Source organism: Microtus pennsylvanicus, chromosome 8 (assembly GCF_037038515.1).
Source record: "Microtus pennsylvanicus isolate mMicPen1 chromosome 8, mMicPen1.hap1, whole genome shotgun sequence".
Taxonomy (NCBI): Eukaryota; Metazoa; Chordata; class Mammalia; order Rodentia; family Cricetidae; genus Microtus; species Microtus pennsylvanicus.
Genome location: NC_134586.1, coordinates 55808169 through 55827645, shown reverse-complemented (window position 1 = coordinate 55827645; position 19477 = coordinate 55808169). Strand labels below are relative to the sequence as shown.

Sequence of the window (19477 nt, the reverse complement as noted above, 5' to 3'; positions counted from 1 at the left end):
AACAGCAACAAAAAGATAAGACTTATACCCTGCTTGCAGGATTTGATGTGAAAAAACCATGAGACATTTTGTTTGTTTGTTTGTTTGTTTCTGATTTGGTTTTGGCCTCAAACCCACACCAATTCTCCTGCTTCAACTCAACCTCCAAAGTGCTTGGTGAGCCATCGAGACCCAGAACTCCAGCAAAGCTGTGGCTGGATTAGTCCTTATACAGATGAGCGATCTCAATGTGCGTTTAACAATCTCAAGATACAGGCAGGGTGCAGGGTGTGGTGTTTGCTACTCTAGTGCTTCTAGCTAGGGACAAGGCTGAGGGAGGAAGATGGCTTGAGTCCAGAAAAAAAAAGAGGGGAGAGGGAGGGAAAAGACAGGAAGAGAGAAGAAAACAGCCAGGCCTGGTTGTGCATGAAGGCAAAAGGACTGCCATGAGTTTGAGGTTATGTGACTCAGTGGTAGAGTGCTTATCTAGGAAGCCTAAGTCCCTAGGTTCTATTTCAGCGCTATAAACAAACAAACAAACAAACAAACTGGAAACAAATTCTAGGTTCTCCGCTTCCAGTCTTAGGCCCCTTGCCCTTGCCCTCCCCTCCTCCCTAGTGGCCTAGCGGGTGGGGCTCACTCACCCTTATCTCTGCTGGCAGCTGAAGCAACAGGATTGAAGTTGAAGCTGAGCTGAACTCTTGCCTCTCCCTGTTCTGGGTCCCACCCCTTACCTCATCCCACTCTGCTTGTTGGTAAGTACCCAGCTTGCCCTGCCTCCTCCCCTCAAAATCCCTCACAGGACCCTCTAACACAGTGGTTCCTAACCTTACTAATGCTGTATCCCTTTAATACAATTCCTCATCTTGTTGCGACCCCCAACAATAAAACTATTTTCGTTGCTACTTCATAACTGCAATTTTGCTACTGCTATGAGTCATAATGTAAATATCTGTTTTCTAATGGTCTTAGGCGACCTCTGCTTAAGGGTCATTTGACCCCCGAAGGTTAGAAATGCTGCTTTAACTGATGGGAGAATGTCTGCGTGACTTCTCAAAGCTCTTCTAGCCCTGGCTTCTTGTGATGCACCCTAGGGGAGCCAGCTGACAACAGACTCCAGCCCGTGAACCCTGCCTATCCTGTTCAGCCAAACCTTTCCTAGAATACCACCACTTGCCATGCCAGGGGATAACACAGGGCTACACCCTGAGGTGTATGGGTTCTGGTTCCTATCTCTCACTACTGGGGTAACTCCTCGACCAAGAGATTTCCCTTTGTCCTCAACATAAAGATGTCCCTGGTAGACAAACAGGCCTCCTTAGTGTGTGTAGTGTGACATGGCCATGGGCATTTCAAAGTGCCACACCGGAACTCTTCTTTTAAAGCCTTGAGCCAGCTGCATTCATGGCATCCAAGAGGAACCTGGACTCATTTAGAGGCAAACTACTCTAGTATTTCAGCTCTGGGTTTTCTTATTGGACCCAAATTCCTTTTCAAATCTAGTTAGTCTTTTCAGACCAGTTCTCAACATGTCTAGCTGACCCCACATGCCAAAGAGTCCCACATGATGTCACCAGGACCACAGTGAGGCAAGGATGGAATACAAAGAGTCCACAGCACCTGGCACCTAAAGACTGCCTAGCCATAGTCATTACTGTTACCATGCTGCAGAAGGCCAGCACTAGGGAGAACTTGGGGCCTATCCTGGGCACATAACCCAGAGGCAGAGCTGGGCCAGGTGACTTCTGGGGTCTGGGTGCTCATGTGTTCTCAGGGCTTCTGTTCTGACACTGGGACCGATCTCCACTGCCTTTCTGAAGTATGGCTCTTCACTCCCCTCATCACCTTCACATGAGGCTCCAGGGCCTGCCACACTACCTCCCTACCACAGAAGCTGGAGTCTGGTCCTCTTCCAACCTGTGCTGAGGCGACAAGGTGAGCACTGTCCAACAACAGACTGGCTTCAGTTTAGTGCCCAGCTAGGCATTCCCCAAAAGGATACTGCTGGAAGGCCCCAGTCCCTCTGTCCTTGGAGCTTGAATCCCCAGCTGATCCTTCATCTAATGGCCTCCATTTTCCTGACCTCAGGTCCTCTGGGACCACACTGGAAGCCATTCAAAACCATACTGCCCCACTTTGCTCTGTGGTCTCTTTCCCGAGATCAGGCATTTTAGGAGTTTCTATGCCCTCCCCCCACCACCACTCTGGGCAATGCCTAACACACAGAGGGTATTTAGGAGATATTAGCTGGGTAAATTGTTAGCCAGATAACTCTCTCAGTCCAGCTCCTGGGGCAGAAAAGGTGGCAGTAGGAAAAAGATGCTTAGGTGTCCAGCTCGACAAGTGGGAAAATCCATCTGGACCAGGCATTGGTTAATCTTTCTCACCTATGCTGAGATGTTTACTAAGCCATTTTCCAGATGAGTTAGCCAAGGTCCAGGGACGCAGAATGACTGGCCCAAGGCCATCGAGCTTGCTCAGGGCAGAATGGAATCTGGTGCCAGTTTTCAGGACGTACAGTAGTTTCCCACTGTGAGGCACCAAGGGAGACTCTTAGAGTCCACCACTCAAGGAGGAATACTAAGCACTTGAAAGATCAGGTACTGGGCCACAGTCTTTTCCATGAGTTTTCTGTTCTGCTCTGGGAAGAACTACAGCTCAGCTCTGTAAATGCTAAACTAAGGCCCAGAGTGACTCAGTGACTTCTTCTAGATCACACGGTGGGGCAGAAGACCACAGAGCACTAGAACCCCTACCACTAGTCTGCCCTTTGTGGTGACAGGCGATCACTGCCTCAGTTTCCCCTCGTGCACCGGGGCTGTGGGCAGGGTGACCACTGACAGGACGTGAGGTAGAAGGCCTCTCACCTTCCACAGAAGTCTGAAAGGGGAAGTGAGGGAATAGCTGTTTCCCCATCTCACTAGCTTCACCCTGCCCCGGCACCCGGTGGACTGCACCTCTCCGGAACCAGTTCCCCCTGGGGAAACTCCCCCTGAAATGCCCCCGTGTCATAGCCCAGTGCGGCTGCACCCTCTAACTTGGGAGCCTCCACCTGGCATCTTCCTCCAACAGTGTCACAAGGGGTAACGTTCACACAAATGTTCACACAGCCTCTATCTACAGATACTGCTGATTGGATACAAAATATTTTATCCCTCAAGTAGACATTGGGTGAAGCTGAAAAGCTTGTAATGCTATTGTTGCAGAAGAGGCAAAAAGTCAGTTTGTATGGTGGCATACAAACTCAGATCCACAGTTCTGTATCCCTAAGCACCTTTTCCCAACCATTCTGAGTTTCTGTTTCTCGGACCTCCACTGTCTAACACAATAGGCCTGACTCTCTCTCCAGCACGCCTTCTCCAGGAGGTCAATGAGATTTCCAGCTTGCCACCTTCCAGAACTTCCATGAGCTGTTGTCATGGCACTGCCCCCGATACACTCCTAGCTCTGGGATTGTTAACCTCATTTCCCAGATGAGGAAACCGAGGCTCCCAGAGGTATAGGAAGCTGCCCAGGCTTGCTCAGCCCCTGTGAAGTGGGCCTCATCTGTGGACCACACCCATGTTCTTCCCATCAGCTCTTCCCTCCCCTGATGGGAGAAGACACTAGAAATCAGTCAGTACACAGGGTTCAAACACGCTTGTGCTCAAAAACAAGAGGCTGTCCTTTGACACTTCACCCTTCACACCAGGCTTGGTTATGCCAACCACGGTTGTCTTTAGGCCCTGGTTTCAGACCAACTGTGGTTGCCGTGACTGAAGCTGTTGACAAAGGTCCTGCACTTAGCCTGCTGGAAAGGTATTTCGACACATCCCTGAACACAGTCCTGTTCTGAGTATGATGATGTCTCTGTATGTAACCTTCATGGGTGACATCCCAGCAGCCACCTGGTAGCAGTCGGGACCTATCCAAAGCATGAGTCCCGACCAAGTCCCTGGATCCAGAAACTGCTGCCCATTCTCTACAAAGGGCTGAGGAGACTTCAGCAGTAGCTACACAGTGCAAGAAGGCAACATACAGGGTATTAGAACCCTGGGCACAGTAGATGTTCAGCCACAGCTGGAGCCCTCTTTCCTCCCAAGGATGGGGACAGGATCATGGGCTTTGTGCCTGCCAAGCCAGTGCTCTAACACGAAGCAGCACCCAGGCCCAGGGTTATCTTTCACTCCCATGTGGGTTCAATAGTCCCATACCAACTGTGGTGCTGATGAAACAGGGTTCCTAACTCAAAGCCCAGGCCAAGTCCCCCCCCCCCCCCCCATTGCATCAAAATCTAACACAGAGGCTACCTCTCCCAGAAAACCTCTGGGGAGCCCCCGTGGAAAGGTCTGATGCTCCTCCCCTGGCCTGCTAGCTCACCCCTTCCTCAGCCTGGACTGCCCTGTGTGGCAATTTCCTCTTTTCTTGTCCCACCTCCCCAGGGCACAGCAAACAACCTTATGATAGAAAAAGTGTGTTACTCACCGCAGCTGGCTTGTCACGGGGTGGTGACACTGAATGGAAGGGGATGGCTAAGGTTTTCTGAATACTTACTACATGCTAGGGATGCCTATGCAGAGACAGCCTGCCTTAGGGTGAACACAGTAAGTAATTTGTAAAACACCAAATCCACCAGTTGAGCCCCTGAATTCTGCTGCTTCTAAAGCAATCACCCCTTCCTTCACCTTTTAGTTCCTAAAACCACTGAAGCCTCTTTCCTGTCTGGATTGGGCCTTTTCTCACTTAGAAGTAACAAGGTCCTCGTGGCAAGCTTGAGCCCAGAGATATAGTTTGTAACAAGGTCAAATAACCAATAAAATAGCAGAGCTGACACCCTGAGTCTGGGCTCCTGACCTGCAGCCTGACCACAGCCCAGCACCCTACTTTGTGAGCCAGTTGGCACTTGCCTCAATGCCCCACTTGCCGAACACAGGCTGAACTCACCTTCTACTTGGTCAACCCTGCTACCTCTGTCCTAGAATTTCTGGAGTCACACTGGCTTGAATTTGGGGCCCAGTCTGTTCACAGCAGCCTGGCCCATGAGAGACCATGAAGCAGAGGTCATAAAGGACCCCTCCGTTGGCCTCAGCAGCCTAATGACTAGCAGGTGCTTTCTCCAAGGCAACGTGGATCCATCAAAATAAAATCAGTCCTACCATCCCACTGTCCCTTACCCTGTGTCACCTGCCTTCTCAGATCCAGCACACTGTTTGAGGACCCTATGCTAGAAGAGCAACTGGATAGATCAAACTTAACACCTTTGTAGTCCCAAAGACAAGACAGTGAATGAGTGCCTTAGCATTCAGTAAGTACCTGGTAAGTGCTCGACAAGTGATCTAATGATTTAAAGAATAATGTGCAAGAAACTTTGCCTGAAGTCGCAGTCACCAAGGCTCCTGGTCCCACCTGGCTAGCTCACAGATGGCAGAAGAGGTGCCTGAGGTCCCTGTGGATACTTGGTTGTCCTAGCTCCTAGCCACATCCTTTCTGACCTGTGCTCAGGTCTTTTGGGTTGGATTGACATGGGACTTGGGCATGAGAGTCTGTATCCAGCTTGGGTCCTGGAGCCCCAAAAGGCTATAAGCAAGAATCTGACCAATCGGCACTGGGGGTTACCAGGATGTTCTTGCTGGCCAAGCACCAAGAGCAGCAAGGACATCCTTACTCCCCCAGTCCAGTTTCCTCCACCCAGCCTGGAACCTTCAGATGGGAGCCCAGCCCTTGGCATGTGGAAAAACAGACCAAATAACAGAGAAGTGATGAAACATTCTCTCCTCCCCTGGCACCCATGCAGAAGACTGCGCAGTGAAGAGATGACCTAGAACCTCTCCAGGTTCTCAGTCCAGCTCCTAAATGCCCACTAGCTGAATGCAACCAGACAGATGTCCCCGCATAGCTGAATTTGGCTTTCCATATAACCAGCATTGAGAGCCTTCCCTTCTAGGATGTCATGAGGATGGACAGGAGCTAGGAGGGGAACTTCCCTAGGGATGTGGATAAAGCCAGCACCCTTCACGGAGAAGTATTTTCCTACTCAAGGACTGTCTTCCAAGACTCTCCCAGCCCCAGGATCGGAGAGCCTCAGGTTCTATCCTGGACTGGCTCAGAAAGAAATAAAGAAATGAAACAAGCTAAACTGTCATTGGTCAGGTGACTCCTGATGGGGTGGGGTACAAGGCATCTGAAGGAAACATCCAGGGGTGTGGGGTGGGACTGCCCCAAGGCAGGCTCTTCCTAGCACTGATTTCCCCTAATAGGCAAGAACCCCAGACTGGGACTAGCTAAGACTCCTGCCCTGAGCCTCCAAACTTCATGCTCTGAGAAGTCACTGGAGGATGGCAGTGGGGACAGAAAGTGCCTCAGGCCACATACCAGGAGCCCTGAACCACTGTGTCTCAGGGACTCAGTTCGTTCAGCTGTGGAGTAGGTGTGGCCCCTTTCTCAGGTGGCTGTGAGGTACCGGAAGAAATTACAGGCCTGTAGTTGGGTAGACCAAGGGGCCTTGGGCAGCCCCAGGCTCATGCTGGCCTAATGTCCCTGAAGAGATTCCCATCTGGCAGTTGAAGGGAGGCACCTGGAGTTCCAGGACCCTCAGACTGTGTCTCTCTGGCAGGGAAAAGCAGTTAATCAAAACAGCTACTAGAAACAGCATGAGTCCCCACACAAGGTCCCAACTGCTTGACCCCATAAGACTGCTGATAGTCATCAGCCCCTCACTGGCTCCCAGACTAGGCAAGTGGTACTCACGGTGTCACAGGGGAAGACTGAAGATCTCCCTGGAGCCAGTGCCTGGCCTGCCTCCTTGGGCCCTGGGGACGAAGGTCCTTAGGCTCTCCCTACCAGGGGACCTCCCCACGACAGCCCTGACGCCTAACTTCCTCCAGGCCCAGTCAGCATCCAGGAAGCCCCGCCCCAGGTGAGGGGGCCAGCACCCTAGGGCCCACACCCACCCTGTACAAGATACTTTCCCGAGGGTTCCTTCAAGGCCTAGCTGGTTCAAACAGCCTCACTGGACAGACAATAAATAATGCAGCTGCTCTCTGGCCAGCCTCCTGTGACCGATCGCGTTTCGGGCCACTTGAGTTTCGGCCAGCCTGCTTTGTTTAGAATGCCAAGCCCCAGCTGGGTTTCTGGCCACGTGGGTACTATGGTCCCATTGAAGGCCAGTCTGAGCCTGCCCGACAAAGGCTAAGTAAGGTGGCCACCCAGAAGAAAATGCCCTACTTACTTTGAAACCAGTTCGGGACTAAGTGGGATCCAAGGGTGTCATTTTTGGCCGGGCAGGGTGGTCGCCCTCATCTTCTGGGGTCAGGAGGGTTCTCCGAGACCTCCACGAATCAGAGACCCTGCCCCGTACAAGGCCACCACTGGAGAGTCCTCTCCATTGCCCCAGCTAGTTGTGACCACCTCCTTGAGGCTACAGCCAGGCCCTGACTCCAGGGAGCTTTCACCTCACACTGCAACCCCAATTCTCCTGGGGGCAATACAGCTGTCCCCGGCTGAATTCTCACTGTGGTCATCTGTAGCCTGCACTGTCTCCCTTGAGTGGCAGGGTCTCCTATCTAGACAATAGCCTCATCTCCTTTTGCCATGCCCCTTCCTCCCTGCAGTGTCTCGTTTCTTCATGGAAGTGGAGTGACTGCCTAGAAACCTCCTGTCTCTCCACCCCCAACATACACAGGTCCGCCTCAGGAGCTGGCCCTGCCCACTTCCTTCCTCACTCCGCCTGACAGCCTGGCCTCCAACTACAGATGTAATGTAAGGCAATGCGATGTAAGTGTAGTGGCCTGGAGGCAGGCGCCACCTGTACCCACAAAGCCACGTGGCTCCTGCCCCGGGGCCATTACGCTTGTTCCCTCTGCCCACGGGTCTTCTCCAACTCACTCTGTTGATCAACCTCCATTCAAGGCTACCTGCTCAGCTCACTTTGTTACTTTCCATTTCATTTTGTAGAAGCCATTTGATTCATAGGTAATTTCTGTGCCATGCAATTCATCCAGCTAAAGTGGGCCCATGCCTGTCACCAGGTTCAAGCTCAACTTGGTCTTTGCTTTCAAAACAAACCAATACCTGTTTCTATGTCTCTCCACGGCCAGGGCAGCCCTGGGCTCTATTTTCTGTATCTGTAGACATGTCTGTTCTGGAAACTTGTATGAATAGAGTCAGATAGAATGTGGCTTTCATTATGGCCTCTTTCATTTGGTACATCTTTCAGGGTCAGCCAGGCTGTATCTGGGAGTGAGATTTTACTCCCTCGATGGCTGATAGCAATTTTTTTTTTCGAGACAGGGTTTCTCTGTAGTTTTGGAGCCTCTCCTGGAACTAGCTCTTGTAGACCAGACTGGCCTCGAACTCACAGAGATCCACCTGCCTCTAGCTCCTGAGTGCTGGGATTAAAGGCGTGCGCCACCACCACCCAGACTGGCCAACAGCCATTTTACTGCATGGGCTTGCCACATCTTGGGTCCATTTATCCTGATAGAAGTTCTAAGAGGATTTTCTGGCTGGCTTGTTTGTCATTGTCACCTCTCCACCTTTGCCTTCTTAGTAGTGACCCCTATTTGATGTCATTGTCACCTGTCTGCTCTTTGAGACCTGAGTGGGCCACCTTGCTCACTGCTGCAGTCAAGCACCTGCTATGGACTGAGCTGGCACACAGTAGGTACTCAGCAAATGCTCTGTATCCTGATGGAAAGAGGGTGCTCTCCCCTGTGCTGGGGCTGCTCCTGGCCTCCTCCTGTGAGCTCTCTGAGAATAAGTGCTGTCTAGTATGGCCTACCAAGAAGGGCCTTGGACAGAAAGGAAAAAGGTAGCAAGTCTCTTAGAGCTACGTTGACTGCTGCCTGTGAAACTCTCTCATGAGGTTATAGTCTAGCACCATGGTCTCCTAGAAGGGCTGACATTTGTGCACTGAGATTCACTGGGTCCTTGCTTGGAGCACAGCCCTACAATCCAGGGAGTTCCAAGCCAGCAACAGGTTATGCAGCAGATTTATGTCTCAAAACTGAAGACACAGTAGAGGAGTGGACAGTGGAGCATTATAACAGGGGGACCTGCAGGGCTGAGCCCAGGTGGGAATGGAGAGTACCATAGGAGCAGTACCCAGAGCTACTGTGGGCTCATCAGCATGGAGCATCAGGTAGGCTGGGGACCCATAGTGCAGAGCCAGTCACTCAGCAAAGAGAAGGAAGGGGCACAACATCAAGGCAGAAGGAAGCTCCAAGTAGGAAAGAGGCTCCCTTTGTCATAGGTGCCCAGGCAGGCACAGCACAGGATGGGAAGAGCACACTCAGGGCCTCCCATGGAGGGCACCAGATGGCTGATTGTCCAGAAAGCTCCTGGGATGCTTTCAGGGCCTGGATGCCATCTGCTCCCAGTCCTTCTGCTCAGAGGCAGCTGCAGCAGGAGGGGAGAAAGGCCTACAAGGCTCGGGGTGGCTCTGCTCTTCTGAACACACCCTACTCAGCACCGTGTGTCCAAGGGCAGCCTAGTCTAGGAGACGTGACTGCTTCTTGGGCTCTCAGGGGACAAACCCATCTTTCTTGTCTAACAATGCCAATATGTGACAGCCATTCTCGAACCTGACAGAGACAGGCAGAGGATTCAATCTGATGGGAGACAGGGTAAGGATAAGGTCTTTGGGGAGCAGGCTGAGTGTCCTAATTGCTTCTGTTGCTGTAATAAAACATCCTGACCAAAAGCAGCTTGGGGCACAAAAGGATTCCATGTCACAGTCCATCAGTGAGGGAAGTCTATGCAGGAACTTGGAAGCAAGAACTAAAGCAGACACCATGTGGGAACTGCTACTGGCTTGCTCTCATGGGCTTGCTCGGCTACCTTCCTTATACAGCTCAGGCCCTCCTTCCTAAGGTGACATCCACCACAGTGGGCTGGACCCTCCTAGATCAATTAGCAAGTAAGAAAATGTTCCACAGACATGGGCACAGGCCAAATTGATCTGGGCAATTCTTCAGCTGAGGTTTCTGCCCAGGTGACTCTCGATTTATGCCAATTTGATAACTGAAGCTAACTATGACACTGAAGATTTGGCCTGGCAGGAGACACACTGAGGATATGGCCTGCGGGGGACAGGCTGGGAATACAGCCTGATGAGGACAAGCTCTGGTGAGGTATAAGCTAAAGGCAACCCACGGAGAGATGGGTTGAGCATTTGCTGAAGGCCACTTACAGTATCAATGTCATCAGATGATGCTCATTGGTAAAGCAACCAGAGAGCATAGTTATCAAAACAAAACAACAACAGCCCCCCCCCCAGCACACACACACACACACACACACAATAAAACAGCTGACAAACGACAGCTACAGGTTCCTCCTCACAGGGACCAGCTTGCAGGCAACCTGTCGCTGCTTTCCAAAAGTCTCCAAAGTGATTTCTACAAGGCTAAGCCAAGTTTCTAACGTAAGTGGGCCCCTCCTCTTCCTCTCTGCCCACTACCTCAGGCCCCACTTAAACTCAAGGAAAGGAGGGGAGAGAAAGGGGAGGGTCATAGCTATGTGCTCCACTGGCACTATTCACCAGAGTCCACACTAATCGGGAGACTGGCTCAGTTTGCCTCTCTCCCTGGATGTGGAGACAGCCTAGCAAAGTTCCCAACAGATAAAGATACATCTTCCAAGTGCCTGGGCACCGGACCCAGATGGCCCTGCACTAGGAGTCAGAAAGAACCGGCATGGCCCTCACAGAGACCTTGCCTTGGAACCTTGGATCGCCTTGGCAGAGAGCCAGGGCCGGCAGCAGCAAGAGCTCTATGTACACCTCATGCTTTTCCAGATGTGAGTGGGACCCAGCCAGGGGTGACAGGCTCATACAGAGGGGAATCTGAAGACGCAAGTGGAAAAGTATGTGCTGTCCCATCACAACCCTCCAATTTGTTCCCCAGCGGCTGCCAGCTCTGCCCCACCACAGATTTGTGGATTTGGGTCTCCCCTGGCAGTTAGTATGGGTTGAGAATGCCCTGGAGCCTGCTTGGGCTGGCTCTCCTTATATCTGGCTCTGAGGAGTGGCCTCGGGTTTCTGGGGATGGGAGGCGGGTATCTGGAAAGAATACACTGCTCCTGGACAACTGCCCACCCTCGAGCCATCCTCCTTAGCTGAGTACAGGACACATGGTACCCATGGGGGCTGCATATAGGACTGGGCAAACTCAGTGCTGATCACAGCGCCACACCCACCCCAAGCTGCTCTTTCATCACCAAAGGGAAAGTAACCACCTATCAGCACAAACTACAGTGACCACAAGCACTTCCCACCTTCCCACAGGAAGTTCTACAATGTTCCCATTCTGTGGGCGAGGAAACTGAGGCACAGAGCAACCCTTTGTATCAACAGCTACTCAGAAGTGCTCCATGCTGGCCCACCACATTCTTGAACACTTCCTGAGGGTCCTCTAGAGACCTTAGGAAAGACTGAGGCAGGAAAACCCTTTGCAGTTTGTGTGACCAAAACATCAGGCACTTTGATGGGGCCCTGCCTCCAGCCCTGCCTGGTCTGGTTTCTGAACTATCCACCCAAGGGGGTCCATCATGGACCAAAGCAGAAGGTGGCCCAGTGACTCACTCCTGGGCTGGATTTTGCTTTGCTTTTTGGTTCCCACAACCAGTTGGCATCCTTGTCTAAGCAGAATGCCTCTCTCTCACTGTTGGCCTGGAAACTATAAATCTGTCTGGGCCCAAGGCCCACCATCCAGGGCTCTAGACAGGCTCGCCTTGTAGCGGAGCAACTGTGGCTACTGTACATGTGCTTCACATTAAAGTGGGCGTGAACTGGGCAGTTGCATTTCCCCTTTTCCCTGGGCTTCTGGGAGCTCAGCAGGTTTTACCTCAGCTTTCAGGTTCCTGAATACTTCTGTTTTGTTCATCATCATTGCTATCATCAATACAACATCTTATTCTGAATTATGCTTTTTTTTTGCTACTAGTATTTCTTATATGATAGCACAAATATTTTGTGGAGGAAAGAGGAGAAGCGGGGAGGATATAGGCAAAGGAAGGGGATTTTTGTGAGGTTGATATACCAGATACAGCAGAGCCTGGAAAGAGAAAGGACTCTTTGCTACTTTATTCTTTAGGAAACATTCTCTTTAAGTAAAATGCACACTAGTAGGAGAAATTCAAAACACAAGGTATATCCCCACTGGGTGGCGCTTCTAGGTCCTCTTACATGCAAATTACAGCCCCTATGGTTCCAGTTTCAGAGGAGAAAACCCAGCCTTGCCTAAGATCCTGTGGCTCCCTACTCCAGACAAGTCCTATCAGATGTGGCAGAAGGTAGAGCTAAGCCCAGGTATTCACCCCTGCCCCCCAGTCCCATGCCCAGGTGAACCCTGTTCCTAGGTGGTCTGTCTCTCCAAGGGTTCTTAAAGTCCTGCTCAACCTTCTTCCACTCTTTCTAAATGGGCACCTTCCAGGTACCTCCCACAGACCTCTGAAGAGGTAGGGTGACAGATCTAACAGTGGCTGTGGTAATTACACACTCGACACTAGCTAGTGTCTGCTGGCACTCGGGGCTGGGTCACATTTAACCCTCACATGAATCCTAAAAGCCTCTTCGGAAAGGACGATTCACCGCAGAGACTGGGTCAGTGCACACACAGGTCTGAGGGGGCCAGCCTGGCACCTGCTCCTGGACATTACTCCCTGCCATGAGGGGACTGATGTGGAGAGTAGAGAAACTGTCACCCCACTACACACTGAAGGAGAGAGTATGGCACTGTTGACCTAGGCATAACAGGCCTAGGGGGCGGAGGAGATACCCAAGTCCCACTTCAAAGCCAGTGGTGTCTTATGCCTCCTGTTCATTGTACCTCCAGTGGCCTTCCCCAGGGGGCACAGCCAGTGCAAGCCCTGAGAGTTGGTCTGCTTTCCTTCCTGCCTCCCTCCTTTTGCCACTAGACTTCACATTTCTCTGGAGGGTACAAGGTTCAGCCTTTCCTGTCTTCCATCTCTGCCCCCTCCCAGACCTCCAAACCACACAGGTCCCTCACCTAGCCCATTAGGGCAAAGCCGCCTCCACACCCTGTCCCTGGTACCTGAGGGTCCTCACGGAGATGCAGTATTTCCACATGAGGCCCCACACAGCACCACCATCACCCTTCATGCCTGGATCAGCGGGGTCCAGTGGCTGGGGGTCCTTGCCACTGCCCTGGATCCTGGTTCTCCTCCCAGTCAGGGGATGGCTCTTGTCTTGGGCTCTCTCAGGTCACTTCCTTCTTCATGACAGTGAAAAGCAAAAAGGTCCAAAGAAAGGGAGAGGGCAAGGCCCTGACTCCCCCAGGCCACTGCAGGTTCCTGGCGGCGCTATCCCTGGCTGGCCTCTGCTGCTGCTGGAGGACCGGAGCTCCAGACCCTGGCGACTGAGCGTCCCTCACACTCCACACCCCGTGGCTTCAGCACAACCTTGCGCCTGCTGCCTGCCAAGAGACAGGAATGGCAGAGGGCCAGGGGAGCAGTGAGTCACTGGGGCGGGACAGAGGGGGCGTCCACTGTGAGGGAAAGTGGGGGCTCTGGGAGCCCAGAGCCCTGTGAGTCCAGAGGACAGGGTGGGACTGGAGAGGCAATACTGAGGGAGGGAGGCTGTGGAGACGAGGGCGGGCCCACATCCTCCACCAGTCCCCAGAGGCCTAAACCCAACACCACCCTGTGGCTACAGCCCTGCCCGCAGGACTGAGAAGGGTCTGCTCTGCTCCTGGTTCCGGAAGAAGCCTGGATAGAGGAAAAGAAGATCAAACTGGCTGGGACTCTGCCTTAGGACAGCAGCCTGCACCCAGGGACTCCACTGGGCCCTGAGAGTTTCCCAGCTGTAGCCAAGTCACACTCTGTTACGTGTCACTAGCTGTGTCTTCTCCTCTCTGCCATGTTCCCCTGAACTCCATGAGCTCTAGGAGTCTGGGGTACAAGGAGGAATTCCCATTAGGTATGAGCAAAAGCACGCACTTTTCTCCATGGCCCACAAAGTGGGTTTCAATGGCTTTCTCAACCACGCACGGAAACTAAGGCACACAGGTCACAGGCTTGGGAAGGAAATTGAGTCTAAGTGACTGACGCTGGATTCTGAATGCCAACCAACCTTCTATAGAGCCAGGGGTGAGGCTGGGCCCCTCCAGGCAGTGGACCATGGGGGTCTGGGCCCCCGGGGCCTTTCCAGACTAGGGCCCAGATGGAGCCCCACCCACCTGACAGCTGCTCAGGGCCAGGCCTAGGGCTGGCAGCTGGGGCTTCCCAGGCAAGGGCCCCTAGGGACAGTGACTCACAGGTTACCGCCCACTGGAGGGCTTCTTTTCACCCACAGCCCCCAGGAAGACCCCAGAGGGCAGGGCGCCCAAGACCAGCAAATAACTGTTCCATCTAGTGGGCACCAGAGCACCAAGCCTCTGGAGGCTCAGGGCGGAGCCACCTAGACACAGACACCACTCTGCCTTCCTGTCCCTGGGCTCTGACTTTGGCCTACGCACATCACTGTCCTGCCTTCATTCCAGCTTGATTCCCACGGCAGAGATCCCATAGTTGCAGACTGTCCATTCCCTGTGGGGTTCTGGAAGCAAAATAAAAATTTAAAAAAAAACACAAAAAACAAAAACAAAACCCTAAAACAAATCAATCAAAACAAAACTAACAAACGAAACAAAAACCTCTGTCTTTTCACCACAGGAAACTTCATAAACCATCCTTACAGGCCCTGCATGACATCAGAGCTCTTAAGAAGTCCTGCACAGAGCCGGAAGGTGGTGGCTCACGTCTTTAATCTCAGCACTTGGAAGGCAGAGGCAGGCAGATCTTTGTGAGTTCAAGACCAGCCTGGTCCACAGAGCTAGTTCCAGGACAGCCAGGACTGTTTCACAGAAAAACTCTGTCTCAAAAGATAAAAAGCAAACAAACAAAAACAACAGCAACAATAAAGAAGGCCTGGCCAGCCTCTACTGAACACCAGTGGAAGGAGGCTTACTGCCCTTTAAGGCTACCCACGCATCGGAGCCTCTGACAGAGGGAAACTCGGAGACAGAGCTCATTGGCTCTTCTCAGTCCCGCCTCACTCTCTGACTCTCAGCAGCATACACAGGGCTTGCTGGGAACGCTCCGTAGCTGAGCTTTCTCAGCACTTGATGGGTAGAGGCGAAGCCTGTTTACACTTCTCTATCGCTCACGTGGGCACCTGTCTCTCCAGTGTACCCCCTGTGGGTTCTTGGCTAACAGCCAAATCATCTCCTGTTCCCTCTCTCCCTCCTATTTATCACCACACAATGTGTTCTTCATCTGTTGATTTCCTCTTTTCTGTCTATCCCTTTATCTACCTCTCCTTTTTCTTCCCTTTCCTTCCTTCTACCATCCATCCATCCATCCATCCATCCATCCATCCATCCATCCATCATCTTCCCACCAATCTAATCTCCATCTACTAATTCATCATCCCTTCATTCAGGCATTATCCATCTAGCTACCCATCATCCTCCCATCCTCCATCCTCCCATTCACTCATCATTCACCTACCAACCATCCATTCACCTTTCCACCATCCAGCCCCTATTCATCCACTTACCCACTCTCCATCAGTCCATCTACATACTATCCTTCATCTATCCATCATCTATTAACCCAGCTACCCATCCTCCATCCATCCATTTACCCATCTTCCATCTACCTATCTATCACCCTCCCATCCATCCCTCTATCCAGCATCCCCCCTCTCCCCTTTGCCCTAGGCCTGCCTCTGGTACCCACACTACCCAAGAAAAAGAGATGTCAATTGCCACAGCAGCTATCTCTCCCTTACTGAGTCTCCTCCCAGCCTTCTCTTCAGCACTTTGTATCTCTTGTGGTCCCCAGGTTTCTATCCACAGCTAAGAATCTGTATTGTCCCCCACCAGGATTGACTCTCCTACTTAGCCCCTTAGCTCAGCCACAGATGCTCTGATCCTAGGCTTACTTTGCACCATGGACACTTGTCACTAGCTGGGGGTACAGGGATTTGTTAAGTGCACCTTACAGGCATTCTCTGTAGCAGATGCCAGCCAGGGCAGCTACCTGCTAGAGAGCACAGGAAGCATTTTGTGCCCCCCAAAATAGTCAGACAGACAGAGGTTGCCACTGTTAGGTACCAGAGGCTAGGACCCCATGAGGGGGGGCTAACATCAACATCCCTAGAGAGCTTGGGCTCCATTGCATCCTTCTTTGTACTTTGTTTTTCTTACCACAAGTTCTACATCTGACCACTTCATTGCCAGTAAGCCAGGCCTAGAACTGGCATGGCTTCCCATGACCACCACCTCCCCAGTTTCTCTGAAGGCTGTTTTCTCACCTTAGGGGCTTCAGGGGACTATCTGAAGAGTTGAGAGTGCCTGGAAGATAGTCAGGCTGAGACTGAGGACAGAGAGGAATTTAGTAAGTCTACCAGAAGGGGCAATCTCAGTGGAGGGGCCCCTTCCTTCATTCCTGGGGCTGGACCTTGTACATGCTTCTGCTACTGCTCTCCACCCACAGACCCCTGACCACCATTTTGTCCAGCCTGGGTTGGGAGTTGTTTTTACATCCACAGGCACCTATCTCACTGTGCCTGGGAGCTGAGTGGTGCAGCAGCTGTCACAGGGGGCACCCAATAGCATGATCCGGGTCATGATGGACTCGCTGACCGTTTCCATACCTGGCTTCCTTGTGCCCTCCAGCCTGGGCAGTTTGTAACAGTTTTCCCTCCTCTCTCTTCCACGGTTCAGGGAATGGAACCCAGAGACCATGCACGCTGTACTAGGCTGTATCCCTAGCCTGGGGCATGTTAGGGATGAGGAAAGAGGACACGCACTAAGATATCTTGACCATGGATACCACTTCTGCAGAGGCTTGTCCCTGGGGGCAGGACGGACTCTTTACTCATTTTGGACTTCCTTGTCCATATCAGAGGTACCATGCCTCTCTGGGCCTCAGTTTGTCCCACTGAAGTGTGGGAGCAGGAATCCCACCATCCTGGCACAAGGCACAGTACAGTACAAAACTGAGTGACCCTGGCGATGTGAGGTTACTGCTCGCTGTTATGGCCCAGGACAGTGTGGGCTGGGACGGGATGTACTCCATGAGGGCTGGCTGTCCCAGAAGACTGAAGGTTGTGGGTGGGTGGTGCTCAGGAAGGAGTGTTCCCTAGATCCCCAGAAAGGCACAGGGGAGTCACAGCACAGCATGAGGTGGGGAAGGAGGGCAGGTCTGCATGAAAACTCTGCGGAGAGCTGCCCTCACCATCAACCCTGACTCATATGGCCCGTGGAGTCGCCACCACCCAGGCACAGAAAATGTCCCATTTGTTCCCTGAGAAGTGCTCGCCACTAGAAACGGAGCCTGAGGGCATGTTTCAGCTCAGGAATCATACACCTTGGCAGACAACAACCACGCCAGGAAGGATGATGGGGGAACATCCTGCTCAGAGGGTGAGGATAACAGAAGGGATTTTTAGGTGTAGACAGTAAATCCTTATTTCACTTCACAGCTCTGGGAAATAATAAGCAAGATAATGAACATCTAAGCTAGTCACCTGCAAGATGATCTAGGTGCCTCCTCCCCCAGGAAGTCACCCCTGATTGCTCCAGCTCTAAGGATGCTTGGGGCCCTTCTGGGCCACTTTGCAACTGAAAACATTGTGTCGGGAGAGTTGAGGGTAGAGAGGAGGCTGTGTTTCAGTTCATCCTGCCCTAGCTTAGCAGGTAGCGCAGAGCAGGGGCTGGAGAGAAGTAGCAGCTGGATTAAAGAATGAGCAATTCTTCCACTTGATTCCTCTGCCTTTCATTTTGCCAGCAAGGAAACAGAAATCCAGAGAGGGGACGTGACCTGCCTAGCACAGATCCGGGGTGGGGCCTGGAGCCAGGGCCTACTCACCACCATCTAGGCTATTTTCCAGCTGTCCCTAGGGGCTGGACAGGCAGGAAGTTTGAGGACAATTGCATGATCAGATGGAGTTTTGTCACTGGGAGAGAGCAGGAGCACAGATAGCCAAGAGCATACGCTAGTCCTGGGCCATGGTCACTCGGGAACTTGGTACCACAACCTCTACGTGGTATCAGGTCAGAACCAGAGCCCAGGCCTAGCTGGATATGGCAGCGGGTAGAGTCTGGGAGGCAGGGTCCTCCATGAGCCTTCAGTGGAAACACAAGCTAGCCCTTCTGGTTCTCCCCATCTTCTGCACAGGGAACAAAGACAACCCAAACAACAGAGGCCCTAACCCAATTCTTCTCTGCTAGGGGTGAAAGCAGAGGCTCAGAGAGGTGCTATGACTTGCCCAAGGTCACACACAACAACACTGCAGGTCCAGTTGCTGACAGGACCCTGGCTCTGAGACCCTGGTCCTGTCATGTTGCTGAGTTTACAGCCATGAGGTAGGTCCTCAGAGCCTATTCCCCACCTGTACCTTCACCCCCCAAACAAGGAGAAAGATGAATCCAGGGCAGTGACCTTATGGAAACCAAGCCAATCGTAAGTGGTAAGGCAGGGGCATCCTTCTCAAGATGAATTAGGGAGCTCTGACTCTACAGACTGCCCCTCACCTGAAGCTCTTTGAAACTCCCAGGGATTGAGCTTTGACTGCCCAAATTTAATACTCTCCTTGTGAGCACTCACTGCCTGTTCACTGCAGCCAGTGTTCTATGCTGCAAACTCACAAGGCCCACACAATGCTAGGAAGTGGCTCTATTACTTTGCTATAGAGCAGAGAGACTAAAGTGTTAGAGACGTCTGGATATATGCATATGTTGTTCCAATAATATATCTAAGGACTGAGCCTAAGAAGTTTGCTCCAAAGCTGGGCAGTGGTAGTGCATGCCTTTAATCCCAGCACTCAGGAGGCAGAGGAAGGCGGATCTCTGTGAGTTCGAGACCAGCCTGGTCTACAGAGCTAGTTCCAGGACAAGCTCCAAAGCTACACAGAGAAACCCTGTCTCGAAAAAAAAATTTTTTTTTTCTCTAAAACAGCCACCATGCAACACGGCTTATAAGTCACAATGGGAATCTTTCTCAGTGTCGGCATGCCCTACTCCAGCTTGTTGCCAGCACTGCTCACTTTATTGTCCACTCGTAAATAAAAGAGGAAAGCTACTCTTCTGGATGGATAGGAACCAGGACAGGAATTCTGGAGTGAGTGTGTGTGTGTGTGTGTGTGTGTGTGTGTGTGTGTGTGTGTGTAGGCATGAAAGTCCCCTTCTAAGAGGGCTGCTGTGTCTTCCCCAGGACTTCACCTCCTCTTTGGCCTCCCTGTCTCCTGTTTCTCCCATCCTCTGTTCTCTCTCTCCTTTTCTCTCCCTCTCCCCCTACACACACACACACACACACACACACACACACACACACTCACCTGCACAGGCCAGCTGGTTGGCAGAAGCTCTTCTGGTACCCTCAGACACTGATTCTCTCAGTGGACCACCCTAATGATTTCATGTTTTATTTTAAAACCACTTCACTTCCAACATCAGCCTGAGACTGGGCCCTCTCCTATTCTCCTGTTGGCAGGAGCTACCCAAACAGGAAGACA

The 19477-nt window shown here is 52.0% G+C and overlaps 1 protein-coding gene across 13 annotated transcripts in view; it reads right to left on the bottom strand.

Annotated features, from left to right (window-relative positions):
* Positions 1-19477, bottom strand: part of Iqsec1 (IQ motif and Sec7 domain ArfGEF 1) — a 327627-nt gene that overhangs the window by 87120 nt on the left and 221030 nt on the right. The window contains exon 1 of one of the 13 annotated variants that reach the window (XM_075983493.1): positions 13011-13517. The exons of 10 other annotated variants lie outside the window; for them this stretch is intronic. In XM_075983493.1, coding sequence (XP_075839608.1) covers positions 13011-13078 — 68 coding nt within the window. In that variant the 5' untranslated portion in view covers positions 13079-13517. Of the gene's footprint in view, positions 1-6705; positions 6789-13010; positions 13518-19477 lie in introns of those variants that run through there. 2 more of the 13 variants (XM_075983502.1, XM_075983507.1) reach the window with 2 other exon arrangements.